We start from the raw sequence: 27,997 nt of genomic DNA, 5'->3' as shown, positions 1-27,997 counted from the left end.
ACTAGGAGCGACCGTCCACACTTTCACACCATCCTTTTCCAAGGCCTTGAACCACTCGACCACCAACATGTTTGGACCTACCTTCGCGGACCGCTACCCAACAAACGGCAGTGCTTTGGGCATTCCCGCAGCGGGAATGTTATTCTTCTGAGAATGTTATCCTTCTGATTGCTGGGATCTGATACGGCTTGCAGGGGGACAGCCCACTGGTGATGAAGAGCAAACGAGGGTCTTGGAAATTGAGCTGCAAGGGAAGGGATGTGATGGTCATGGTGTGTGCCCCGGTCACATTGACATTCTAGGTTTTGTTCCATGCGTTGCGGGCTGTCATCGCCTTGTCAAATGAGGCATCAAAGCAAGCGTCTATATTCGGTGAGTGAGTTGATGGGTGGGCATGAATGAAAGGTCTAACAATATCACCCACATTGTTGATCAGGCAATCTACACTGTCGTACCGGCCAGAGATCTGCTTGAACGCGGCGTCAATGGATTCATCGCTCTCGACATCCGCCTGGAACCGTTCCACCGAAGTTATGAGTGGACTCGGATGAAAGTTGTTTCGAGGCCAGTTGGGTTTTCTCGAGATGGCGCCCGCCTAGGAAGATGCGGTGTTTTTGGCTCGAGCGCAGTAGCGCTTTCACGGTCTCGAACCCAATGCCCGTGTTAGCGCCTGTCAAGGTTAGCTCTTGTGGTTCTTCTGAGAGGCCCAACATGTACCAGTGATGACGACGATCTTTTTTGAGTCCATCCTGATCTAAGCCGTAATACAAATGTGATATAGCCCTGTCAGCATTAAGTATTGAGCCAACCCAATAACGATGGGCTGAATGCTTACCCCACGCCAGGGTCGAAAATTCCATTGAAAAGGTAAACTCCCATGGCATTCTTTACTCATACCTCATACTCCTCCGCACAGCAACATTACATACATCTACCTTGAGTGTTTGTCTAACGGAACACACTGTCTTAACCAGTATAGCCCAACTAGATCAAAAAACTTTACTCCCATCATGAGCGAAGTCCTCGTCATGACCTGCCCAAGCGGCAAACAGTGCTCCCGTCTCATCCCTCTCCTCTACAACAAAGGCAAATTCACTTTACGACTGGCAGCACACTCGGAGGCGTCCGGCAACAGACTCAAAGAACGCTACCCAGACGCCGAGATCGTACCAACAGACCTGCAGTCTCTCCCGGACTGCCGCAAGCTTCTACAGGGCGCGACGGCCATCAACGCCGTTCTCCCCAGTCTGGACTCCCACGAGAAAGAGATTGGGTTTAATCTGGTCGACGCAGCGGTCTCCGAGTCCAGGCGCCAGGGGAACGTTTTCAAACATTTCGTGTTCTCGAGTGTGCTCGGTACGCAGCATCGAAGCCTCCTACAGCATGATCGGAAGAGCTACGTCGAGGAGAGGCTCTTTCTGAGTCCTTTGGACTGCTGGACGATTCTCAAGCCAACGAATGTGCGTAACCTCGGACATAGCTATGCTATGTCTCCACCTCAAGCCCACAGTCTACTAGATGCTGACAGAGTGGGACAGTTCATGGACGCCTACCCCCGTGGCCGCCCTCGCAAAGCAAGAGCACCCCATCCTGGAAAAGTGGTGGAATCCCAAATACGCGAACAGCGTCATCGCTCTGGCGGATCTAGCCGAGGCATCTGCCAAGGTCCTCCATGAAAGAGAGCGCCATTACCTCGCCGAGTACCCACTGTGCTCGACGATGCCCATATCGGAGACGGAGATTATCGGCATTATCGAGAGACGCATCGGGAAGAAGATCCTGCTCCAGACGCCTTCGTTCGAGACGGGCGTGAGCAAGTTGACCAAGGGGCTGCATGGTGGGGACGAAAAGGGCGCCGGCGAGTTGGGGCTCGGTTCGGCGAGTGAGGGAGACCTTCGTGGCGATCTTGTCCGTGATGCGGTGGAGCGCTTGATCTTGTTTTATAATCGGCGGGGATTGAAGGGGAGTCCGAATGTGCTGAGGTGGGTGCTTGGGAGGGAACCGACGTCTGTTGAGCAGTGGGTTGATTCTGTTGCTCCGGTTTGAAGGAGTTGTTTTCCATGATCGAGATAGTCTATATTGGTGAACAAGGTACGGGAAAGCCAATCAAATAATTGTTGTTACTCCGAACGTCGTGTCAGATCAACCCCACTCGCGCCGGCCTCGCTGGCAGATTGGCAGCTATGCCCCTGCAATTGATGCCAACTAGTATATACTCCGCAACTCATTCACTACGGAGTAGTTGACTGATTATTACTTAGACCCCCCATCAATCCGAAAACATCGGTCAGACTAAGCTAAGTGGGAACACTCAGGTGAGACTCTGCTCCGCCTCAGCAGCCAAAACCGCCAACATCAGCAAGAGAAGACCAATGATAGCGTTTATTCAGATCACCAATGCTAATATAACATAGAAATATCTCAAGGAGCCCTCGTTTTATGTACAGCAGGACTGTTAGTAATCTGGGAAGCTGCCCCCGCCGCCCAATTCATTGGGATATAAGTCGGATGAGGAGCCCCCTTCGCAACATGCCCATCAGCACCATAAGCATCCACAGCCTCCTGTTCTTGTTCCGGCGTCAACGGCTTAAATCCCGCAGTCTTGGGCGCTTTTGTGCTTGCCACATCAAACCAGTCAATCGGCTGCGCGTCGCACTTAATCTTCGGGCCCCCAGCAGACACAATCGCCCGCTCAACACAACCCTCCTTCATGAAGAAGTCTGTGTTGAACCAAACATACGCATCTCCATCCTTTGTTGCATCGTTCCAGTCCCAACCAGTCAGCGTCGCGCAGCCGTCTTCTTCCTCGTGCAGCTTCTTCCCGCCGTCCTTGACCCAACCGCGGATATTGAAGATCTTGAAGCGCCATCCCCAGCCTTCATCCCAAAAGTCACACTCGGCGTGCGGTGTTGGGTCGGGGTCTGGTTTTTTGGTTGTGGTTGTGGTAGTGGTGGTGGTAGGGTACGCAGTATCTGCATCCCGCTCCCACTCATCGTACTCTGAGGCAAGGTTCTTGAATACATCCTTCCCGTTCACACTGTCCGCCACAAAGTCGTAGACAGCGTACACGGTAGCCTCGGGGCCCGGGGTTTCCTTCGTAGTTATGGTCGTTGTCACAGTCATATCTTGGACGTCGCAATCGAAGATGTTCTTGCACCGCGTGCGCGTGGTGGTCGAGTAGCTGACCGGATCCGTCTGGACCTTGCTGCTGCTGACGAACTCGGTGCAGTCGCTGGCGGTGGTGAGACTCGTGCAGGCCTTGTCCGTTGGCATGCTGTTCGGGGGACATCTGTCCATATTGCAGGGTTTGTTACATGATGAGCCGCCGCCCGCGCAGGGGCTAAAGGTCGGGCAGTTCGTCACACAGGTCGGCTTCGCCGTCGGTTTAGGGCCAGTGCCCGGTGCTGGCCGCACAGTAATGACGATTTGATTATCACAGCCGGGGCAGTTGACGTCGATACCGCAGCCGGGACCAGAACAAGAACCAGGGCTGCACTTCTTGAGCGGTGTACTGACGCATCCGCCGCCGGAGTTGCACTTGTCGCCTTTGCATGGACCCCCCTGGTGGCATTTGGGTCCTGAGCAGCCTCCTCCAGAGACACAGCCATCGCCTTTACAGCCTCCTCCCCCTTCGCAGTTCTCCCCGATACATACACCGCCTCGGATACAGTGGGGACCGGTGCAGTCTCCCCCGCGAGTACAGCCGGGCCCAGTACAGTCTCCGCCGCGGGTGCAGTCTTCGTCTGTGCAGTCTGGCCCAACTGTGCAGCTGCTATCGACGCAGTCGACGACGCCGGGGTTCGGGGTGGGGGTTGGAGAGTTATCGTCTTTGGGAATGGTAATGGGCGCAATGGTCTTGGGCTTGATGATTGGTGGGAGACTGTAGCTTACCGTTGGATTCCAGGTGACGATCCAAAGGAATCCGCCATCATCATCGGTGGTAGTAGTAGTGGTGGTAGTGGTAGATGTCGGACCTCCAATCAGGCTTGTAGTCGAGGTTGGGCCATCAGCCCCGCCGCCAGCGGACGTGATCGTCCATCCATTTGGCACCGTGACTTTCAGGGGGGACGGGTTTACACGAGGGACAGGCTTGTATGTCAGGACGGTGCTGGACTTCGTGTCGGTAGAGTCAATGGTAAACGGCTGGTAGTTGACCTCGGATATCGGGAAGACAGTGGACACGACGGTGGTGCTGAGCGATTTCCCAGAGACTAGGGTCAGCGTGGTGTATGCAGTGCGCGTTACTGTCGTTGCAAGTGGCGACGCCTGGATCAGGTTCGTACAGCCCACGGGCGCCTCCACGACGGGGTTCGCCCAGTCCCAGATCATATTGTCAAAGACATTGACGCAGGAGGACTTGTCGTAGTCCCCTGATTCGCCAACCAAATCAGCAATATTGAACTCTTGAAGATCTACTGCCCAGTCGATCGTGCCTCGAAAGTTGAGCTTCTTCCACCTGTCTCGTCGCGCCTGTTTCGTCTTCGATCCCAGGTACGCCGTCCATTCCAGATCTGACAAACGAAGTCAGTACAATGCGTTGGCGAAATGAAACACCTGATGTATAAGAACACTCACCGTTGTAAACCAAATAATCCGATGCTGTCTCATCATCATACCAAGTCTTCACCGAATCGCCCCCACGCGAGATAAGCTCCTTGATTTCTGCATCCGCAATATAGCCCGCAGTATTCGTGCACCGACCTGGCTTTGCGGCTGAATCTCCATCCGACGTACTGACATAGAAGCAGTCTGGGCCGGTGCATCCTGCTTTGGCCATTTTGAACGATCGCCCATAGCTCGACTCTCCAACCATGATCTTATTGGATTGCACGCCTGCTTTGGTGACTGTAGACATCGCGTCAGTAAATCTGAGGTTCAGACAGATGGTCAACGGATGGGCAGCATACTCATGGAAAGCGCGAGGTTCACTTCGGTCTGATTTACGTGGCTGCGAAGGCAATTACCACCAGGGCAGCCGGATTGTGAGAACGAGTTGCCGTTATCCCACTGGCCTAGTCAATAGAGAAAAAATCCGTTAATGCCGAAGTCGGGATATTGAAAAGGAAAGGAAGCGTACCGTGAAGGTCGTAAGCCATGTACACAATATAGTCAACAACCTTCGCCATCTCCTTAATAGGGAACGCCTTGAGGTACCAATACGAAGCCGGGGCCGCAATGGAAATGGAGTACTTGTCTGGCAGCTCCTTGCGTAGGGCTTCCAGCGTGGCAAGGTAGTTTGGCGCGTCTGATTTTAGACCGGGCGGAATACCAGGGATATCTGGGGCCTTTGGGCATTTAGAGATGGTCACTGAAAAAGAATAAATGAGGAATGAATACTTACCCCTGGATACTCCCAGTCTATATCAATCCCGTCCACGCCAGTGTCCTTGGCGAATGCAACCAGATTCTTAACAAACCGATCGCGATGGTCAGGTTCCATAGCCTTGCGAAGGATTTTGTAAGTAGACTGCTCGGTCGAAAACCCCCACCCGCCAAAAGACACAATCTTCTTGACATCCTTCAGCCCCTTGAACCCATCCCATTGATTATGAGTATCGTTGACGTAGATTGACAGATCCTCGCCCACCGATGCAAACGCCCAGTGCATATGCGTGTAGTCCAGCGTGTTCGACCACTCGCCACGCATATGCAGACACTCGCGGTCCCAGTTATAACTCTCGTAATACCCAACACGCTGATACTCCTTAGGCCCTTCATCATTATTCACAATGTCCGTACCACAATTCGAGACACATCCGAAGATCCCAGGCTTCGACGTGCCAGGATTCCCCGTGGGCCCTTTGGACTTTGTACAGAAGGTAGAATCGATACCGCACTGGCCCCAGATATTGCAACACGAGTTAAGAGGGCACGGGTTCAGTGAAGCCAAGTCCTGTGCGTTTTCAATGGGCCCATCGAATTTTGTATCTGGGACTTGCGGTCCGCAAACAGCGTTTGGAAGAACAGCCGGCATTGGAGGGTTGCCTTTGCTAAGGCAGATGTTCAGCCCAGCAGAGAGACTGTCGCAGCCGTTCCAGCCCCAGGTTGTGCCGTCGTTGAAATCCGCTAGGTCGTCGGCTGTTATGCTCCAGATCAGGCCAATGGCGTAGCAATTGTCGTCAGGCTGGGTCGTGTATGTATAGCAAGTGCCGTTGTCGTACGGTTGCGGCTTTAGCGCACCATCTGAGCAGCAGACCTTTGAGTTGATCTTGAGGTTATTGCACATGCTTTTGGAGTTGTACTCGTAAAATTTGTCGAGGCTGATCCCGCAGGCTTTGGCGAGGGATGGACAGGTGTCGCCGGAGACGACCGTCTTCTTCTTGCAGTACTTTGTGTCGCGGGCCACGAGGTCTCGGGCCTGAGAAGTCCGGGCATGGAGGTCCACATGGGCCGTGGAGTTCGAAGGCCCAGCGTGCGCTCCTCCTTGGCGTTGCGGCACCTCCAAGGCACTGAACGACACCGAGCTGGCCTTGCCGGTGCCACTCGAGCAGTTGCCTTTACTCCACGACACCAGTGCGTCCTGTACGGCGTTTAGGTCTGCGGCAGGCGAGACTGCAATACCAAGGACGTGGTCTGCATCGCGCTGGCTGCCGCAGAGCTGTACGACGGTAGTGGAAGAAGCCCCATCAAGACTAGACAGGAGCTTGTCAATTCCCGAGGGGGCTGTGCCTTTTCCAAACGCCTGGCCCGCGTAGACGCCAGCAATCACTCCATCGTTGTAAGCCAGCATGATATTCTTAGTGCAATCTGTGCCTGCCTTTAAGTACTCCTGGACATGCTTGAGGGCGGTGTGCGCCTTCTGGCTAATCTTTTCAGATGAGGCACTAGCAGCCTTTGGAGAGGAAGCCTGGTGGGTGACGTGCATCGTAACCTTGGTTTCACGAAAATGGCTGCTATCGTATACCAAATCAATCGAGTCACTGATAGCTTTGGTGTTGCTGCTTTCATCCCAGCCATCTCCGGCTGTGCAAGCACGGAACCTCAAAGGCCTGGATGCATCTTTCACCGGCGTATGAATTGCAAAGTCGAAAAGCATCGGTTCATGGCAGAGGGCAAACCGATCGAAGGAGGCATAGACTGTCCAGTCTTGAGGGCTACGGCTCGAACACGCCGCTGGACAAGGTTTGAGCTCTGAAAAGAAGACATCAGGAGAGTTCAGAGCTGCTGCTCGGTCTTCAGATGATGTAACAAGAGCTGAGGCCGGTTGGCCAAATGTCAGGAGCGCACACAGCAACGCTGATGCTGTGCGTAGACTGGCCCACGGCATGATGAGTTGGGCTGCTCAGAAGGAAGTAGAGAGAGGAAAATATAGGGAACAGAGAGGACCATTCTGATGAAGATGGAAGAGAGAAAGTGACTGATATAAAGTATAAGCAGAGGCTGGAGGAAAACATCTTTCACTCATGAAGGTAGGGTAGTATAAATGACGCCCACTCAGGCTCTCACTGGATCATCAGGGACTGTAGACCCACAGATCACTTTTGCACGCACGATCCTTTGCCCCGGCGTAACTCTAACAATAGACAGCGACATGGGATCCACATGGACCCATATTCAGAAGGAACAGATGCTTAAAGTGAAACAGAATCTAATCGCTATTCCAATTACAGATGCATGCCGCATACCGGAGACTTCCCGAAACGGCAAATGGTCAACATTCCCTAGCTTTATCGAACCCGGATACTAGATGCCTAAAATGCCCATCTATTAATTGATCGGGAAGACACTCCGAGACACGAGATGAATACATGAATACGCCTTGCAGTGTGCAGGGGTGGAATATCCAGATCAGGTTCGATAACCTTACTAGCCCTAAGGCGACTTGGCTAGTCCGGCACTGGTGCTTAATTGGCCCGCCACTATACCCAGAAAAGAAGGGATGAGCGTGAGTTTATCGAGTGTTGGATGTCAGCGTATGATTGATATCAATGAAACATGCTTGACTGCGCCCACCTCGTCTGATGCATCCTGGTCTTGATAGGGATTATCGCAGGCCGAGGCGAGCCCCCGCCTAAATTTCGATTTACGTTCGATCAAGGTCATAGCCTCTTATGACCAATGAAAACAAGTACTTCACGAAGCAATGTCTTTGTCTCCATTGTTTTTGATCTACAAATCATCAGTTTGTCGTATTGAACTAGATTTACCGACCTCAGGCCAGTCCCGTCCCTGTCCTAGCCCACAAGTGATAGCACCTTCCGTCGGTGGCTTTTACAGTATTTGAAACCTATTGAACCAGTGGTAAGTCCATTATTTCGGTTTGTCAGGCACAGTAGGGGGCTGAGCATTGTCCAGTGCCCAATTGAGAAACAGCAAGGCACTTTATCCGGAGAAATCACAGTTAGTATGTACGGTAGTGGCTTCGAGCAAACCCTAGGATTCAGCTGCTGCAGCACCAACTTCCCAAGAAGGCAACAGCCTCCACGGCTATGATGCCCGCTCTCGATAAAGTTTTGATTCGGCCCCAAAAGCATCACAGAAACAGGAAGTTCCGGCGAGTGCCGCGAGGCGAAGCGAAGCGAGGTCATTTCAGGCCAGCCAAGAGAAATAAGCAAGCTACTGCTAGAGTCTGGTTGTCATGTCATATTAGAAAGGATGTGCCGGAGCTAGATCTCGAAGGGTTTTTGACTTGAATATCCATGGTCGCTTGTCTGATTGTTTCAATGAAGTTGCTCTCCCTCTCCGTGTGGCCAGGGCTCCTGTTAGCTGGTGTCAGCTATGCTGCCCCGACCAGCTCAGCCCTGGACAATGGCAATGCCAGCGTCTCTGGCTCCGTCGACAATGCCCTAGTCGCTCGCGCGGTTCTCGAAAAGCGCGAGGTCTTCTTCGGCTGCAGCGATACAAACTTTTCGCCGTATCTCTCTCAGGCAATTGAAGACGGCAGAACGATTGTATGTACCGCACCGATCTTCCATTTTCACCTCACCGGCTATGGCTATAGCGATATGAATTCCAATTGACATTAACACCTACAACCAGATCAGTAACGCGGTGGACCACCTCGAGCTGGCAATCAGCCTCTACGACGAGGACGGATCCGGCCGACTCAAGCAGACCAAGGACGAGAAATCTAAGCGCACCTTCGACGAGCACAATGCATGGGCCACTTACTCGCAGTTCGTTTCGAAGCTGAGATGGTCTAGCAAGACGGAGGACGGGCTTGCCAAGAGTAAGACAGCGCTGAAGAAAATCAAGGGGACAAGGGACTTCGCCAAGTCACTGGTGAAGCAGTATGACAATTATATGGCTGGGCGATCTGTGCCGTGGATACGTGGCGGAATCCCGTATATTCGTATTTACTGCAATGAGGAGGCCTATCTATCCGTTCGGGACAGTAACGGCCTGACATACACGGAATGTTTGTCTTCCATCTCCACTGAATCTTCTGGCCCCCGGTTCCAATTCAAAAGCTAACTTTGACCAGCTCACCCCGACTATCAAGACTGTAAGCGGAGCCTTTCCAGACCAGATCTCTCTCATAGGAGGAAGTAAGCAAACGCTAACCGCAACACTCGCAGGGTTTGAACACCAAGGCAGCATATATTACATGCTCCTGCAAACAGAAGGGACCGAACTGACCGGGAAGGAAGTCTGGGTCCCGCGGAGAGACGTCTGCCCACTCAATCAGGGCCCAACGCAAACCCGGTTCGGTCAGGTGCCTGCTAGAAAAGGAATCAAAGCGTACGTAAGCCACCCGCGCGATGGACTCGTCGAGGAGACAATGACCTTCTGTCCGGCGGAGTTCGACCAGTGGATTTCGGTCGACCAGGATCGCATAGCGCGGGGTATCCACTATCGTGACCTGCATGTCAAGATCGGTGGAAGTCCGAGTGAGCATCAGAAAGGTGCAATAAGCACGCTCTTGGCGGATCCGGATATCACTGCCGATCAGGGGTTCAGTAGGGGGATGATGTGGCTGGGGAGATTCTTGACGGCGACGATGATCCACGAGTCAACGCATTCTGAGGCGTTTGCGGGTGGTCTGAAAACGTTGAGTATGTTTGTTCCACCCTGAGTTTGTGCCTTGAGATCCTTGAACCTGCTTGCTGATACTGTGACAGTCGACGTGAAGTGTGATGACGGCGATGTGGCGACATCTCCTAATTGCATGGACGCAATCGCCAAGGGGGAGCAAGGGAAAGATGCAGATGGAAATCCCCAGGGAGACAGGGATGCAGAGACATTTGCTGCTTATACCATGGGTAAGTCACGCCCTGTCCTGCTGCAAAGCGTGAATCGACTAAAGCCTTCTTTTGTCCAGCAATGTACACCAATGCGGTTCAATGGTTCAGGTTCAAACCTCAGGAAAGAGGAGCCTAGGAGGACTGTTCCCTAATTAGCTTGTCAAGTACATAGCTGCAAGACAGCCCCTTTATTGTAGTCCAATCGGGAATTCTAGCAAACCAGCACTTTGACATGTTTGCAGGGCACAAGTAAGAAGCTTTCCATGGTCTAGTTCGAGGACAGCGTGGAAATTGCAGTGCGCTAAATTAGTGGTATTGACTCCATACTGTTTACTCATCAAATGCAAATCGCATCCGGAGTCATTGATATGACTAAATATTAGAGTTCCCATCAGAGATCAGAGTAATCACTGTCCGGCATTGCCCAATATGGATGCTCAAAATTCCCTGGTGGGGTATAGTCCCCCTGGTAGAACGACAACCTGGTTAGTGGCCAGCTGTCGTATGCAAAGTCGACCCCAGCGTCAGCAAACAGGGACCTCACAGCATCTTCCGCATGCAGCTTGGCATTCTCGTCCCATCTCACCTCCTTCAGGTTCTGGAATTGCCCTTTAAGAGCAGCCTCGCCAAGACCAAGCAGAGCCTTTTCCAGCCGCGGAATATCCTCGCCAATACGCCCAGCAAGGTGTAGGGAGTCAACGCCGGAAGGGAGAATTTGGACTAAGATCTGGGAGTCGTCCGTCCAACGATGCATGAAAAACCTGCTGTGGAACTCGTCCAGGTTGAGAAAGAGGTGTTTCAGGGCAGTAAGCTCTCGGAAGCTGAATGGGCTCGGGGTGGCGGGGTTCCCTCCCCGGTGCCGGAGATCGATATGCACTGATTTCAGTGTTTTGCGGTGGCGGCTGAGATATCTTGCAGCATTGCGGAGCTGGAAATGATCGCTGCAGTCCCATGTTTCTTCTGACCAGTCCTCGCCCAAGTGACCACCCGCCTCGTACGTGAAGCTGCATAGACTGTCACAAGAATTGAGTATATTTTCGAGGCCTTGCTCGCTGAGGCGACTGGACGTGATTCTAACATGCTTAAGTCTCGGCAAAAAAGGTAACGCGGCCCGTTTCCGAGTACCATAGTATTTATAGAGAGTACCATAGCACTTATGGAGGTTAAGCGTTTCAAGGCACGGAGAAACATCGAGGAGAGCCCTGGCATTGTAGTCAAGATCAAAATATTTCTCAGCAGTGCGTAGCACCGAAAGATTTATAGTCCGCAGCGGCAGTTGTGAGATCCCAGCGGCCGATAGGGTTGCAGTGTCAACAGAAATCATGTCTGAGTCTGGACCAATGAAAAGGCTGCAATGTTCCAGCTTTGGTAGTGCCGCAATCAAAAGAGTAACTAAGTCTTTCGCCGACAGTCTCTTGGGCTCTTTAATTCTCAAAGCAACGGCAATCTCGCGGAGAGTGTCACGAGCTTCCGCTTTCAATATGGACTGTCTCAATTCTGGCTGTGGCGGGTCAAAATGGGTATACACGCCACAATAGGTTTGATAGGGGATAATATCAAAGTCAGGCGGAAGCAGATCCCTCACATTCGGTCGAGCCCGTGCCTTCCCTTCATTTAGCAACCTTTGACGGTCTCTCTCCTCCTTTTCCAGGGCCTTGAGAGAAGCTTGGAGCAGATGTGGCAGTATATGAATTCTCTTCACGAACTCCGCCAAGTCTCGGCGCCGAGCGACTGTTTGCAAGAATGAAAGAAGCCGGCCATCCCATGTATAAAGCTCTGAGCGCCACGAGTCGCCATACCCGAGCATAAACTCACTATATAAGATAGGTTGAATGGCGCTGCACAAGCGCTTGGAGACCAGGCAAAGGGAGAGAAGCGGCTGTAGTCTTAAGGAGTACCAAGATGGCTGGTCGAGCTTCTGCCGAGAATAGCGAAAGTGGGCATCTGGCGGTTCAAATTCGGTTGAGTAGCGGCAATCAATGTCCAAATAAGCCAGTGTCATGTGTAGTATCTCCCGGGGGAGGTGGTCCAGTGCTGGCGACATCTTGCTGGTTAAATTGAGAAATAGAAAAGCCAATGAAGAGATGAACCCCTGAGATGTCTGGATGCCTCAGAGATACAGCCAATGGTCATTTCCGTTTCAATGGTTCCAATTGGACCTGCAATAAGCCTAACCCCTACTGACCATTCCAAAGAACTAGATGTCGGACTCACAGAAAAACACTAGAAACGCATGAAGGAGAGAGACAATGGTACAGTTGCTAAGGAGATATGACATGATTGTTGTAATTAGAAGAACTAACCAAACTGCTGGTTCCTTCCGCCCACATGACTAGAGAAAGCGCATCCACGTGAAAGGAACCCCGGAAACCAGAATCCTCAATATAGCCAATGATCATGGAGACTGACATCATATCTCCACATCTCCCGAGGCCGATCCGTGGTTGGATCCAGATCTGTATACCTGAGATCATGGTGCATTCTGCAGTGGAGATGATACGGAAGCCAGAATCCGAGTGGCTGCAGGGAATTAATATATCAAGTGCCACCGCTAAGGCAATGTATATCATCGGGTATTGATCTGTGAAGCCTGTACTCCCTATTAGTCCTATCACTGGAATTCCTCACTGTGCTGTATAACATTCACTAATATACATCAGTGATTAAACTCTTGTTTTTAGGGGTATATATACCTTGATTTTCTCCCCACTGTTCCTCTTCTCACACATCTCTCTACCTATCTTGATTTTTGATATCCTGCTCGCTTGATTCCATATGATATCTATCTATCTTTGATATCATCGAACAACAAGAATACATTCACAGATCAAACACAAAATGGCACCCATCGCCATCTCCCCAGAACCCGTCCCCGTCACCAAAAGGGATGGCCACGCTCTCGAAGACCTCTCTGACGCCATTGACGATGTCAACGTCTTCAAAGCAGCGCTGAACAAGAACCCAGAGGGAAAAGACATATACAACGCCTCCGAATTCGACAAAAACAAAGACAAAACCCAGTTCCGCCAGTACGAGAACGCCTGCGACCGCGTGAAATCTTTTTATCGAGAGCAGCATTTGAAGCAGACCGTGGCTTACAATCTCAAAGCGCGCAATGATTTTCGCTCGAAGGTCCGCGCCCATATGACTATATGGGAGGCGATCGAGAAGCTCAATACTCTGATTGACGAGAGCGACCCCGACACCAGCCTCTCCCAGATTGAGCATCTCGTTCAGTCGGCTGAGGCCATCCGCCGCGATGGCAAACCCCGTTGGATGCAGCTGACGGGGCTGATCCATGACCTGGGCAAGCTTCTCTACTTCTTCGACGCGCAGGGACAGTGGGACGTTGTGGGCGATACTTTCCCTGTTGGTATCGCGTACGACGAGAGAATTATCTACGGACGGGACTCGTTTAAAAACAACGAGGATTATGGGCACCCAATCTATGATACCAAATTTGGTATCTACAGCCCCGGATGCGGGTTGGATAATGTGATGATTTCCTGGGGCCACGACGAGTACCTCTACCACGTTGTGAAGAACCAGTCAACCCTGCCGGACGAGGCGCTCGCGATGATCCGCTACCATAGCTTCTACCCCTGGCACAAGGAGGGGGCCTACCGCGAGCTGATGGACGATCACGACGAGAAGATGCTCAAAGCTGTGCAGGCTTTTAACCCTTACGACTTGTACAGCAAAAGCGACGAGGTGCCGAGCGTGGAGGAGCTCAAGCCTTATTATCTGGAGTTGATTGATGAGTTCTTCCCGACCAAGGTGCTGAAGTGGTGAACATTCACTACTACTTCTCTCTTGGATGAAATTCTCTTGGATGGATCTTTCTTGGATTTATCTTCCTTGGGCTTGACACTGCAATTTGGCTTGTAAAACAGTGGAGGCTTCTTTGTTTTCTTGTTTTCTTGGTTTTTATTTTTTCTTTTTTTCTATCCTATGTACACTGTCACCCCATCTTCATGTCCCCTCCAATTTGTCACGACTCCACGAATATCACGACTTAACGAATCCAAATATCTAGAACCAAATGATTCTACTTCCTACCAAATAAATCAAACACAATCCCGGCATTGGGACCGCACAATACAATCTCCTCCAGCTGAGTAGTAGTACAAACCCGTAAAAGCGCTATGCATGACATCAACAACAATCTATATATAGCTATCTAATTAGCGAGCCGTATGACATGGATATGTAATACCACCACACATACTGCAGTGATAGTAGTATATACCCTTGCAGTACGCAGAGAAGTCGAGCTGACCGGCTGAACGTTCGGGATCAGGTTCCCGTTCTCGTTCTAGAATCGGATCATAAGATCTAGATGCGGGGCTGATCTATCAGTAAGTACCAAGTAGTAAGTACAGCTGGTGGGGAGTACAGCATACTGCAGAGTTCTATTGCCGTTGTCATCGGGTATGGAGAAAAAAAAAATAGTATTGTTTAATTATAATATGTAGTATATAGCTTTTTAGGATGATTCTTAAGAGGATATACAGTGGGTGAGATCACTAACTCGGGATTAGTTAGTATATGAGATTAAACATAATTTATTCATTAATTGACTATTAAATCATGATAGTATAACAGAATCATATGATTCTATAGTTGTCTCTTCTGTATATCATATATACCTGTTGTTGAATAGCCTTTTAATAGTATCAAATCCCTATCATATCAGAAAAGTCTATGAGATACGGTGACTTGAAATCACATCCCCCTCCTACCTCTAATAAACTATTCAAGGATGTGAATGCAGAAACTGTCTCATCCTTAACTAGTCTTCAATCCTTGACTACCCAAGACACAGTCACTCACTTCTGTATGTTAAAGACATTCAAGCTTGTGATTACCCAGCCCTTCTTCACACAACACATGGATATACTCCAACACATGCCAGTTTGATATTGAAGTCTATGTATATACCGCTTGAGAAACTAATTATATGCACATCGCAAAGAAATAAAGACATAAAAATAGTAGTAAAGTCAAAATCAACAAAACAAAAGCAAAGTGGTGGGAGGGGCAGTCTGATATCTCGGTACATACTACGGCATATCGCGATCTCTGTCGGAAACTGGATACCGGTCTTCTGGACCAGTTTCCCACCCCACTCTAGCTAAGTACGATGCTTGAATTGATCTCAGATGAATATACATGGCTGGCCAATTGCGAAAAAAAAAAAAAAAAAAAAAAGACAATCAACATATCATGCTATCAAATACTTATGCGATCCTTCAATACAGCTTCCTCCTCATCGATCCGTGTTCCATCCACATTTGCACTAAAAGAAGCAGATAAAGAAGTTTGGGAATAATCTGAAATAGGAAAAAAAAGAAAATAGAGACACGCCAAAGAAACCTCACTTGACTTATAAATCTGCATAATGAATGCCGTCTGAATCACTCCGCTTCAGCTTCCTTCATCGCCGCCTTCTTCGCCTTCCTTTTCGCGGCCGTATCAACAGGGTCCATGTATCCCTCGCCCTTCAACCAGGTCAAGGCCTTTCTCACCCCGCGGCCTTGAACAGCTGACGGTCGCGCCTCAAGGATCGCGCCCATGATGGCCCACGCGATCACAAGAACCCACAATTCGCCGCCCTTACCGGGCTTCCACAGGCCGCGCTTGGCGCCTGTCTTCCATGCGGAATCCACCGCTGCGCGGAAGAAATACAGGGCAACACTGCGGCTGTTGCCCAGGAATGCGAATGGCAATCCGGCAAGCGCTCCGCTCAGGAAGAACCGTTTCGTCGGCAGGGTCGCGCGCGGCAGAATGGAGTTCCAGAGACAAACACTACCCCACGCGGAACCAACAGAGGCGGAAAGGATGGCGGTCAGGGTGATGATCCTCTTGGACACGCCATTGATGGCAAAGATGGGATTGCTCATGAATGTCTTGAATTTGAGCACAGACAACGCTAGGGTCACGCCAGTAAGGAAGCGAGCCGCGCGGGGCACGGACAGGAGAATGTGGTGCAGGAACGCGGTTCCGCAGCTCGGGCTGCTGGGATGAAGCACTGCGCAGGAAAGGCGGTCGATCAATGGATGAGCCGGGCCAGTGATGGGAGAGATGGACTTGACCGCTGCGGGTAGGGTATTCGGATTCGCAGGGTGCAGAATAGGGGACACAAATGCTCTAAGCCAGTGTTAGCCTTGGATACCCTCTTCCTTGGAAATCGGTCTGCAGGGGTAGCATAGAAAGAACGTACGGCCACTTGAGATTGGCAACGGTGGCCAAAGAATCCACAATGTCCTCCTTCTCGGGCCAGAAGACCTCCGCAGGCAGCGATTCCGGACGGTCGGGTATATAACTCGGCGACAGCCTGAAGATGACTTTTCCAAGCCACTGAATCCACGTTAGCCTATGTCGTCGAAACACCCAAAGAAAAGGATCCAACCAACATTCGGCGTCGTCTCCCGATCGAAAACAAAAGCATGGAACAGCTGCGCGCACGACAGGGGCATCAACAGCCAGCTGCCAAACCACCACGGTCGATTATCCAGATATCCCTTCTCGTCCCCCACGTTGAATAGGAACTCCAAACTCCGAGTTCCCGTGTAGATAGCCAACGTCAACCGTAGCTGCTCCTGGGGCGCAATGCCCAGCGCAAATCCCGCAACACTGGCCCCGACGACAGGCGCATATCGCGAGGTCAGTGCCTTCGACACGCGAGGGTTGCGAGTGCGGAAAGGCTGAGCCTCCTCCGTACGGAGGTTGGCGCGTAGTCGCACAAAGAAACGATGCAGCAATCGGTGGAAGAGAAGGACGAGGGATAGGGAAAGAGATAGGCGGAAATTCGGGGAGCGGATGAGGGAGGTTCGCGGACCCTTCCTGCAGTCGCCAATCCAGTATTAGCTTACTCGTTCTAACGGCTTCATTCGCTGCCACGGACTGGCAGAACTCACTTGGACTGGTCGCCCCGAATCCGGCTGAGGATCAACCCAACCAGCTTGAACAGAGCGCCGGACACAACAAAGACGCGGAGCGAGGTACGCAAGGCCGCTTCATTGTGTCTATTCTTGGAGCGGACAATCGCCTCGAACTTGGCCGGCGGGGGCAGCTTGCTCTGGATAGCTGGGGCTCGTCGGGTCGCAAGGTCGTAGAGCAACCGGTATTCCTTGGCGCTCAGGGAAATGCGGAGGGCGTTGCGTGCCGCCGGATGCACGTCGGCGTCGGCCGGGGGCGCAGAAGCCATGGGGTTCTGTAAACCCGGGAGAAATCTGGGGACTGAGTGACAAATGAGTTCCCAAGTTGAAATAGATGACCTCACATGCTGAGATCAAACGAGTGAGGAAGAGAGAGGAAGCGGGAAAGAAGGCGCGAAGGGTGGAGAAAGGTGGTTTGCCCGTGACCTCGGCTAGTGCACGTCACCACGTGGATCCTCTTATATACTTGTTTCTACTCCATCCATCTTGCATATCAACTAATATATAGATTATTTGGTGGATAAGATTGAAAGTGGTATAGATATCGTCGGTAATATTTGGCCATGAACAAAAGTCTGTCGATTGTTCATCCTTCCCTCCAACAAATGGTAGGGTAAACACAGGAGTCGATCAGAGTAGGTAGTTCTACAGAAGAATAACAACTAAAAGCAATCAAAGGACATTCCATGCCATGCAAAATCCATCATATCGCAAAGTACGCCATCGTAGTAAAAGCACCCCAGGAATCATCAATAGACCATGGGGGATAATAAACACAGAAAGAATAGGGAAAGGTTCACCAGAAGCTGCACCATCCAATCCAGTGTTGACATATGTTCTCAACACTCGTTGCCTGCGCCAGCAGCTTGTCAACCTGGTCGCTGATATTGAGCTCTTCGCTGGGCCGGAAGTCCCGTCCAGTGAGCTTCTCCCGGACCCGCGCCAGAACCTGTAACGCCCGCGCATTCTGCGCTTCACGGGCTTCGTTGGGGACACCTTCCTGGGCATCCAGGATACCACCTTCCAGAATGGAGGGTCGGCGATGACGCGAAAAGTTGCTCGGTTGCACGCCTTGTTCCGTATTAACATTGGAGACAACCGACTGTCGGCGCTCGGCGCTAAAGGGCATGCGGTCCGGGGACTCGCGGATCCCCAGGCGCCAGTTGATTAAGGGGTCGTGGATGAACTGTGAACACATCATGTTAGCCTCGTGACCACGCAAGCAACGACTTGCTTGAAGAAACTTACTGCTTCCAACACCGCCATCAGAGAATCCTTGTTCTCCCTCAGAACGCGCATCACAGCCTCACAGGTGATCCGGTAGCTTCCCTCGATGTTGCTGACTTCCATCGCAAAGGTCAACATACGGGTCAACCGGAAGGGCACCCTCTCCGGGTATTTCTCTCGGTGCATCGCTACTTCGAAGCAGTCACCGAAATCAATGTGAACAACCCTGCCAGTAATCCGGTCGAGAAGAAGATTCGACGGGTGGCGATCGCCCAGACCAAGGATATAGCCGACCATGGACATAACACCGAGAGACCGGGTGTAGTTCGTCCGACGCTCTAGCCACGACTCGGAACTCTTACTCTTGAGCCACAAAACCCGGTATAGATCCTTCCCGGTCGTGTTATCCATAGCATACCCAAAAACTTCCACCTTTTGCATGAGCGTGAGATTGTCGTAGTCCGGTGCCATTTGCAACATTATGCGGTGCTCAATGTTCAGCAAGATACGGCGACTCTCTCGGTATTCCTTGATCAGCGCATGCAACGTGTCGCTGTTAGAGACCCATCCCAAGAGACCAGAGCTCTGCGACAGCGGGATGGCCGGGAATCGTTGCACAGACAGGTGGCGCTTGAAGCTTTCTCCGTCGTTGTCCAGCAGAGTATTGACAAGGCCAAACAGCTGCATCACTCGCTCGTCCTGTCTGATATCTTCGTGTCCCTTCAGAGCATACATGTACGAATTGCCGTCGCTGCCCTTGAGCGTCATTCTCCTGGGGCGCTTCTTGGTCTGGAGGACATGCAGGATAGGATCAAAGCTGATAATCCGGATGATCGGCCTGCCCGTCTGGTAAGTTCCAGGAACGGCAAGGGCCAGGTCCACGCAATCCTTCAGTCTAGGCGAGACATATTTCAAATCCAGAGTGGAGAGCTGTGGAAGCTGCCGGCTGATCTTTCGGAAAACAGTGTAATACAGATCCCAGGCTTGGTTGAGATCGCCGATCTCCTCGGTCTCGCGGTAGAGCATGCAGTAATGCTTTGCCTCCGCCAGATCTCGCCCAAATGCTTGTGCGAAGGATACCTCGCGCAATGTTTCGGCGCCCTTGTCTAACATTTCGTGCAGTGGCGCAAGTGCTGCGAACATCCCTTCCACGTTGTGGTCACCGAAATAAAGTCGGGACGCCTCTTCGAGGCCTTCATGCCAGAGCTCGTGCCACAAAACGGCAACCCTGATTAGCTCATGACTGACAAGATCGGCTTGTTCGACTAGCTGCGGGCTATGCTGTCGCATATTGTCCATGATACTGGAGGCAGATTGCGAGCGCCGGGTAACGTTGGACTTCATTGCAACCGTCAGGGGGTACACCAAAGCCTGGGGATGGACTTGGCCAACTTCCGCGAGTAACCGATGGACGGCGCTCCGGACCCTGAAATTTGGCTGGTTGATGCGTGCAATGAGCTGGGGTGTAACTGCGAGCCAGGTGTCGATGTTCACCGCGGTGAATCCTTCCGTCACAACGGCATTGACCTCTTGGTCGCCACCGTGAGTAAACCACAGGGTAAGCAATCTCAATGTATCTTGCAAAGATGACGTTGAGGACAGTCCGATGGATCGAAGGAAGCCACGAATAGCGGGGATGACATGCTCAGTCACAATGTGGCCAGGGACCATTGCCATTGTCGCGCCGTCTCGGTTGGCCTGGCCAGCGATAGTTGTGACGACTTCAAAGTTGGCAAGTGCCCAAGAGTGCCAGGCCTTATAGGAGTCACGGTTGTATTTGGTCGCTGCAGAGTATGCATTAAGGACCTCTCGGACATGCTCTGGCTTCCAATCGCCGCGCTGCAGCGTAGTTTGCCATTCGCCCTGTCGGAGGTAGCTCTTCGCAAGCAGCCTCCGGAACTTGGCCACATCTCCGATGCGCTCACGTAGCCCGATAACATCTACATGGCCAGCATCGGCGATACCATTCACGCCGTTTATGCCACTATGTTCGTTCTGAGAAATCATAAGGGTATTGAACCGCGCGAAGTCTTCCGTGAGGTTCGTAGTAAACTCCTTCAGCATCTGAAGGGCATCAGGCTGACGTCCGGTGGCCCAGCTAAACTTCAGTCGGGCGTATGTGACTTCAGGGGGAGCAATGGCCCGTGTGCCGTTACTGTCGGAGACAACGGTTTCCAAAGACGCCAGCGACCGCTCGGCAAGACCCATTCGACTGGACTTGCGGCACAAGTTCGCGAATTTGATCCACATGTCAAGGTTCTCGCGAGGTGATGTGACGAGTGCTCGGACCTTGAGCATACGCTGCCACACTTCGACGTTTTGTTGGCAACCAAGCAATCTCTTGTTCCATGTTTTGCGCATCGAATCCTGTTTTTCAGGGTCGCCGATGTTCTGCTTGTATGTGATGATCTCTTCCAACTCAGCAAGCATTTGGACACGGACAACAACGTTGTAGGCACGGTTGTATGATTCTCCAAGCAACGCGGAAAGTTCGGTATCAAGCCCCTTCCTGGCCTTTTCGATGTACATTGTCGCCTCGTCAAACTGGTTTCTATAGATGGCAAGGATGGCACCGAAAAAGGATCGATCAGGCGACTGCTCTTTCATAACACCAAGGTAAGAATCCATCAGCTCCCACTGGCCTCTACCCCAGGCTGCAGCTGCAGCCAGAGGTGCAATGGCTCTCCGATGCTCCAGTGATGCTTGATTCCATTTTTCTTGGGCAAGATCAGACAGGACCTTCCATTCGCCAAGGGCGTGCAGACACCGCATTTTGCCCATTGTGACCCCAAAGGAGTCTGGATCGACCTTCTCGCGCCGCTTATAGGCAGCAAGAGCCTCCTCCCAGCGTTGTAGCTTCTCAAACCACGTCTCCTTAAGCTCTACATCCCGATATGCTTGAGCTTTTCGAAGGATACCAATTGCAGCATCAGATTGTTGAAGCTGGTTGTTGATTGTGATCAGAGCCTCCACTGCGCCAGAGTTCTGATCCTGCTCGAATTCCAACTCCTTATAATGTAGAGCCTTGGCAAAGGCGTGGCATTTTGCCGCATACTTGCCTAGAGTTCGGATGTCAATCGGCAAAGCCTTGTCATCGTGTTCCATGAACTCTGCAAGATTGAGAAGAACCTGAAGGATCTCTGGAGGTATGTTTGGCGAAGTTAAAGCCTTCTCAATCGAGCGGACAAGCTCCTCTTGGTACTGGTCATATAGCTCCGTCCAGCATGAGACGAAAGCTGCATTGAACAGATCCCTGGCAAGTGGCTGGTAGATACCAGCCAAGCTAGCACAAGCACGCAAAGCCGGCGATGGGGATTCCTTGAGAAGCTCCACGCTGAATCGCCGGATCCACTCCTGCCAGTCTTCCCTAGTGGATTTCTGGGAAGCGTCCCATGCATTCTTCAAGTGTTGCTGGTTGACGACCATTTTCTTCTGGCCGATCTCCGCATAATTAGCGTCATCTGATGGAGCGGTGTAGCTCTCCTCAGGGTTCAGATCCTGTGGAATCGGGTCGCCCTTCTGTAATTTTGCCACCAGACTCTGGTAGGTAGCATGGTTGATCTGGTGCTGTTTCATAATCTTGCTCAGAAGCTGGATGTAGTGGCTGAAATCCTGACCAAGCTGGAAGATTAAAGCACAGATACAGTCCAAAGCAGCTTGTCGCAGAGTGCGATCACTACCTGCAACAACACGAGACAAAGAATGAACCATCAATGATGCAAAATCTGACACATTCACTTGACGAGAGAGTTTCGTGAGGCTCTCGATCGCAATTTTTCGGACGCTTGGCGGGTTCTGGGATCGATCAAAGAGACGCACGATAGCTGGGACAATAAGGTGCATATATTCCTCTCCGCTGGAGCCAAAGACCAAGAAAGTGTGGAGAATCCTTTCCGAGGGCTGTCGGCGTTGCGTGTTATCCTTATCAAGCGTATCAAGCATCTGGGGAATCAGCCCAGCCATGTATTTCTTGAATTCGCCCTCCAATGACTTGGCAATTGCTTCAACGAGCGACAAGATTGTGGCTTGCACTTGGTAGGATGCATCCCAGAAATCTTGGATGACTTGAATTATCTCGGGAAGGAAGGCACGGATATGCTGGCGCACAATGTTGACCAAGATTGCCATTTGGTTGAAGTAGGATTCAAGACGGCTGGGTGGGGATCCCCTGATGACCGATATGAAGCCTGGGATGATTTGCCCGAGAAAGGGTACACATTTGAGACCCAGCGTCTTGAATATTGTGACAATGGCATCAATCACCGCGGAATGGTATTGGGCCAACGAGTTTTCGCGTAGTATGTTCTGCATCAGCGTATTGATGACCACAGTTGGATAGTACTCCTCATTCGATGGCGTTAGGCCTTGCATGATGAGAGCTACATCCGAAACCGTTTGCACTTCATTGATATGGTGAATATCAGGTGCCGTCTCGCTGATCTGCTGGTACTTGTACGGGTCAAGGGCACCGAGTATTCCCAGCAATTTGATCGTCTCTTTGCGAAGAGACCCGGTTTGCTCCGTTTTGATGATGTTGATAAGGACGGCAAGGAGATGGGGGTATTCTAGGTACGGATCAATCACGTATCCGGAGTTGCTGGCCAACTGTCCCAGCGTGCGCAAGGCCGATTCCCGCTTAGCATGGGACGACAGGTCTTGCAACGAGTCCAGAATAATCGGCATCAGCTGAGGCAGGTAAACCTTCATCTCAGTTCCACCAACATTGGCCAGTTCTCCGACAGCCTTCAAGGTAGTCGAGGCAACCCCTGGGTTGGCGTCGGTCGCCTTGGGGAGCAGGGTGCTGACCATCGGATCGACGTATGAGCGAATGAGCTTTGTCGCATTCGACACGAATAAAGTGATCAGCTGGGCACTCTCTTCCTTTTGCCGAGCAGTGTTGGCAAATCCGAGGCCAGTCAGGAGATTGACGAGCAACTTTCGTAGAGGTGGGAAGACATAGGCCGGATTGACGCTCGAAAGGCGCCCGATTATGCAAATTGCAGCCTCGCGAACAGAGAACACCTCGTCATTGACAGCAAGAAACAAGCAGCGGATATTCTCCGGTCGGGCAAGATGACGGTCGAATTTACGATCCAACGACCACAAGACAGTGCGGCGAATGTCAGAATCCGCATCCCCGATGCCAACGGTCAAGAGTCTGTCAATGACTTCGCTGACAACCTGTATAGAATGACTACTGGTCTGGTTGATGATTGGGTCGTGCACAAACAGCTGGCAGCAAGTAAGGGCGGAGGCTTTACGTATCTCCGGGTTGTCGCTGTCGACATAATTGATGGCGACGTCGCGCACGAACTCGTTCAAAATGTGACCCGAGAAATCGAAGCTTCCTAGGGTATGCAGGGCTAACGCGATTTCGGCATCGGATTGTAGCTCTTGGGGTGCAAAGTCCCTGGCGAACGAGGGAACTGGGGGCAGCCTACTCTCGGGGCACCCTAGGGGCCTGAAAGGTGTCCCGTGAAGGATGAGACTTAGCATGTCTAGAAGTTTCTCCTGAATCGTAGGTTTGATCGGCGGAATATAATGGGCCATATCAACCAGCGCCTGTGTGAGTGATTCGCTCAGACCGCATGCAAAAATTGGGTCGAGTAATGACTCCATGTACTTGCTAAGAGTCTGCCCTACAGCCAGAGACAGCATGCTGATACACTCAAACATCGGTGCTTCGTTCACAGTAGCTCGGCTTCGTCTAAGGTGGTGGTTAGTCAATTGAAGAGAACCACGGGAGGTAAATGTCCAGCTTACGCTTTCATGGCCAGTCCCTCTCGTATGTAGATGATAATTCCATCGAGGTACTGCGCGATAGCGCCGCCGACCGCGTCCGCAATTTTGCCGATGGCTATGAATGCCGAGTTCCGTTCCTTATCCCTCTTAAGTTGCGCTTGTAGGTAGATCATGAATCGATGGAGGTATATTTCTGTAAAGTCGGCAGGGGCGTAGGAAGCTAGGATCGGTATCGTCAACACGACCTGGGTGCGAATCTTGGGGTCGCGATGATCCTTGAGGCGAAGGACGATTTCGCAGGCGTTTCTATAATGCTCGTTCATGAACATAGCACCTTTCAGCAGAAGCTCTTTGAGAACCAGAAGGGAACCATGAATCCAGTCCACATTAGTGGACTTGAGACCATTCATGGCCTCATCGTGCACCTTTGCAAACCACGACTGTCGGACCTGGTTATCTCTCGCGGCGATGATCTCAAAGCATTCGCTAACGGCTTCTGCGGCGGTTTCCCGTATGATGACCTTCGGATCGCGAAGAGCGACCCAGATGAGCTCGAAGATTTGCGGGACAAAGCCGTACAGAAGGGTTGGGGAGCCTTTGGCGAGCTCTCGGACCACGAGCACGGCGCCGAAACGTCTGTTTTCTTGACGTTCGGACTGCAGCCATTCCAGCGCTGATTGGATCTCGCTTTCAACTAGCTCCGCCGTGAGAGCGCCGCCCGGCTTCGCCAGATGGCCAAGGCACCGGGCGGCGTAAATCAAGACGACATAGTCGGGGCTGCGGAGGGCGCTGCGGAGGTAGCTAGCGAACCGAGTCGTCTTCTGAGCGGCATCAACTCCATCAAAATCGATCAGGCGATCCAGCGCTAATAAACCACCGATTCTTTCATTGGCGTCGGTGCCGGTGACGACGAGCTGCGCGATCCGTTGGCTGACGGCATTATAGAATTCAGTGAACTTCTCCGGAGGTAAATCTAGAATCCATCACACTAGCTGTTAGTCGAGTCCGAGCGGTAATTGAAGATCCAGATGATATATATACCTCGCGATACAGCGAGAACGTTATCGTAAAGCTCGTAAGCACCTCTCACCCGGGTCTCCTCGTTCTTGGACTTCAAGTCTTGAAAGAGCCTCTGGGTGAAATCTGTCAGGGGGCTTGTTTGCGCCATAATTGCGAACCACACCCCAGGGTGGACATTTGAAGTCAACCTCTAGGGTATGCACTATGGCACCGAGGGAACATGGAACGGAAGGGATTCCAGGGAAGTGAGTGGAGGGGGGATGAGGAGCGGGCGTGAGCTTGAGCGATGTGGGAGGTGGAGATGGAGGTTGTTCGGGTCGTTGAGCCTTGCGGGAAGCATGCACGGACCAGGCACCTACTTTCTGCCTGGGGCATCCCACTTGAACATCAAGAGAATCCTCGATCGGTTTTCGATTGCTTCATCTCTCACCCTTGCTGATGATTCTACCCACTCATTCTTTCTTAGACGGATAGACAGATCATGAAAGTCTCGAGACAACACACGGTCAATCCCGAAAGACAATTCTAAAATCAACTGCCGGGGTTTCATAGACAAACGAGACTTCGCTGCCCTCCATTGTCTGACTGTTTCCAGCGGTCAATGAATGCAAGGATCTATTTACTATTTCCTCTTGATCCAGGCTGCAACGATATCCAACGTATAACAAAGCCACCCGTCAGTTGGGGACACAGATTGCAAACACTATCACACGACTCATAGCTGTACACATGTACGTGGGAAAGTGTCTCACACTTCATGCTACATGGTGTACCAAAGTCCTTTGTTGGTGTAATTGGCATATGGTCAAGGTGCAAACAACTTGAAGATCCGTAAGGCCTTTTTAATCGATTCAAGGATGATTTAATTGATTGCTCACAAGACTTACCTCAATTCTCCAAGTGATAATCTCCGGATTGGGACGCATCTACGGAGTAGTTTACAAGGGTCCACTACAGAGGACATTTACTTTTGTTCCTTGTTACTATCATGAGATCTCTAGCCATTTCTGAGGAGAATAGCTACTATAATATAGGTACTGAACTTCTGGTATGGTATCGAATACAATGTATAACAACGATCCTTGAAGGCTACCAGGTTCATCTACCGATGCATACAGTATATGACGAGGACCACCCATAAGGACCCCGCATTATAGTACTTTTCTACACTGCAATTCTACACCAAACTATTGACGTCTCCAATGCTTGCTAATCCCATGCCCTGTTGACGCAAAACGTCGCCATTTGTAATCCTCATGGAGAGGATACCCTATCACATCCGCCCGATAACCTTCATGGTCCACCTGGGTGGGGAAATTTGGAGTTCGGACAAGGAGGGGTATAATGCGGGTGCGCCCATACGCAAGTACATATAGGAAGCAAAAGCGCCTCGGGTTCCTGTCACAGCACGTCGTTTCTGCAGGAACTAGAATTGAGCGGTATAAATATTTGACCATTCATTTTTCATCATAAGCATGGTTAAAGTCCTCCTGACTGGTAAGGTGTCCCTTTCGTTGGCGGCGAAACCGAACTAGCAGGCTGACTGTCTGGTTCAGGTGGTAGTGGCTTCATTGCCGCCCACATCATTGATATTTTGTTGGCACGCGGGTGAGTTCGCAATGCAGTTATTATTCTATTCTCACTGTGACGAAGCTGACTGTAATTGATCCAGATTCGATACAGTTGTGACGGTCCGCTCCGACGAGAAGGGCCAGAGAATCCTCGATGCCCATCCCAACACGCCCAAGGAGAAGCTCTCCTACGTCGTCGTCAAAGATGTCGCGGCCGACGGGGCATTCGATGACGTGAGTTGGGAATCGCCTTGCCGTTATCCTCTCTATTCTGTTGCAAAAACCTAACTGTTTTCCTGGAAGGCCGTCAAATCCAACCCACCGTTCGATTACGTCCTCCATACAGCTTCGCCGTTCCATTACAACGTACAAGACCCCGTGAAGGATTTCCTAGATCCTGCGATCAAGGGCACGACGGGTGTTCTGAAGGCAGTCAAAGCATATGCACCGACGGTGAAGCGGGTCGTGGTCACGTCGTCTTTTGCGGCGATCACCAACCCTAAGGAGCATCCCAAGGTGTACAGCGAAAAGAACTGGAACCCCGTAACGTGGGAAGATGCTATGGATCGCTCCCAAACCTACAGAGCCAGCAAGGTAGGTGGGTCCTATCCCGATTGGGCGATTCATCGTACTGACACTGTACGTCGACAAGACATTCGCAGAGAAAGCGGCGTGGGACTTCGTTGAGAAGGAGAAGCCAAACTTCGACATTGCGACCATCAACCCACCGCTTGTCCTGGGTCCGGTCGTGCACTACTTGAACTCCCTCGACTCCATCAACACATCCAATATGCGGATCGCTGGATTCATCCGAGGCGAATACAAGGACAAGTTGCCCCCGACTGCCACATATCTGTGGGTCGACGTACACGACGTTGCTCTGGCGCACGTGAGAGCCATCGAGGTCGATGCAGCGGGTGGACAGCGGTTCTTTTTGACCGCTGGCCTGTACTCCACCAAAGACATTGCCGATATCATTCGAGAATCATTCCCGGCCCTGGCTGACAGACTCCCTCCGCCGGACTCACCCAGTGATATGCCAGCTGATGTCTACGGGTATGACAACAGCAAGTCCATCGAGGTGTTGGGCATCAAGTATCATACTCTGAAGGAATCGGTGGAGGAGACCGTCAAGTCATTGCTGGCTGTGGGCGCATAATGGTGATGCAAGACGTTGCCATATTTTTCTGCGGTATTCCAGCCAGTATTAGAACTATAGATAGTCTCACGAAATCTGATATACATCATTATCATCATTATTTCCAAGTCACTGACATTTCCGACTCAATACATTTTTGATGTATAAAATTAC

General features: G+C 51.4%; 7 protein-coding genes across 7 annotated transcripts; 3 read left to right on the top strand and 4 right to left on the bottom strand.

Moving 5' to 3' along the window:
* Position 1: 1 nt before the first annotated feature.
* On the bottom strand, positions 2-7,267 carry P168DRAFT_298506 (uncharacterized protein; the record flags this gene model as incomplete). The annotated part of the gene is made up of 6 exons (XM_024838275.1): positions 2-93; positions 2,841-4,511; positions 4,576-4,845; positions 4,908-5,012; positions 5,078-5,285; positions 5,342-7,267. The coding sequence occupies 6 exons, from the start codon at positions 7,265-7,267 to the stop codon at positions 2-4; spliced, it is 4,272 nt and encodes a 1,423-aa protein (XP_024691415.1).
* Positions 7,268-8,639: 1,372 nt separating this feature from the next.
* P168DRAFT_283563 (uncharacterized protein) lies at positions 8,640-10,336 on the top strand (the record flags this gene model as incomplete). The annotated part of the gene is made up of 6 exons (XM_024836060.1): positions 8,640-8,891; positions 8,980-9,358; positions 9,425-9,445; positions 9,519-9,995; positions 10,062-10,202; positions 10,293-10,336. 6 exons carry the CDS (start codon positions 8,640-8,642, stop codon positions 10,334-10,336), a joined length of 1,314 nt encoding a protein of 437 aa, XP_024691414.1.
* On the bottom strand, positions 10,296-12,467 carry P168DRAFT_192021 (uncharacterized protein). Its single transcript, XM_024833028.1, has 2 exons — positions 11,770-12,467; positions 10,296-11,685 (listed from the first exon to the last, which is right to left on the bottom strand). Exons 1-2 carry the CDS (start codon positions 12,226-12,228, stop codon positions 10,576-10,578), a joined length of 1,569 nt encoding a protein of 522 aa, XP_024691413.1. The 5' UTR covers positions 12,229-12,467; the 3' UTR covers positions 10,296-10,575.
* Positions 12,468-12,781: 314 nt separating this feature from the next.
* P168DRAFT_291940 (inositol oxygenase) lies at positions 12,782-14,216 on the top strand. The gene has a single exon (XM_024837498.1). It carries the CDS (start codon positions 13,023-13,025, stop codon positions 13,974-13,976), a length of 954 nt encoding a protein of 317 aa, XP_024691412.1. The 5' UTR covers positions 12,782-13,022; the 3' UTR covers positions 13,977-14,216.
* Positions 14,217-15,401: 1,185 nt separating this feature from the next.
* On the bottom strand, positions 15,402-17,478 carry P168DRAFT_256521 (uncharacterized protein). The gene is made up of 4 exons (XM_024834521.1): positions 17,105-17,478; positions 16,601-17,030; positions 16,408-16,544; positions 15,402-16,334 (listed from the first exon to the last, which is right to left on the bottom strand). The coding sequence occupies exons 1-4, from the start codon at positions 17,392-17,394 to the stop codon at positions 15,602-15,604; spliced, it is 1,590 nt and encodes a 529-aa protein (XP_024691411.1). The 5' UTR covers positions 17,395-17,478; the 3' UTR covers positions 15,402-15,601.
* Positions 17,479-17,691: 213 nt separating this feature from the next.
* tor (putative TOR pathway phosphatidylinositol 3-kinase TorA) lies at positions 17,692-25,388 on the bottom strand. The gene is made up of 4 exons (XM_024841389.1): positions 25,136-25,388; positions 24,167-25,067; positions 18,374-24,059; positions 17,692-18,311 (listed from the first exon to the last, which is right to left on the bottom strand). Exons 1-4 carry the CDS (start codon positions 25,260-25,262, stop codon positions 17,922-17,924), a joined length of 7,104 nt encoding a protein of 2,367 aa, XP_024691410.1. The 5' UTR covers positions 25,263-25,388; the 3' UTR covers positions 17,692-17,921.
* A 920-nt stretch (positions 25,389-26,308) lies between these two features.
* Positions 26,309-27,937, top strand: P168DRAFT_306047 (SDR family oxidoreductase). Its single transcript, XM_024838985.1, has 5 exons — positions 26,309-26,611; positions 26,671-26,722; positions 26,787-26,919; positions 26,989-27,279; positions 27,338-27,937. Exons 1-5 carry the CDS (start codon positions 26,590-26,592, stop codon positions 27,842-27,844), a joined length of 1,005 nt encoding a protein of 334 aa, XP_024691409.1. The 5' UTR covers positions 26,309-26,589; the 3' UTR covers positions 27,845-27,937.
* Positions 27,938-27,997: the final 60 nt, after the last annotated feature.

This window comes from Aspergillus campestris (genome assembly GCF_002847485.1).
Source record: "Aspergillus campestris IBT 28561 chromosome Unknown P168scaffold_9, whole genome shotgun sequence".
Lineage (NCBI taxonomy): Eukaryota > Fungi > Ascomycota > Eurotiomycetes > Eurotiales > Aspergillaceae > Aspergillus > Aspergillus campestris.
Note: the sequence above shows the minus strand (reverse complement) of the source record. Positions and strands in the feature narration are given on the sequence as shown.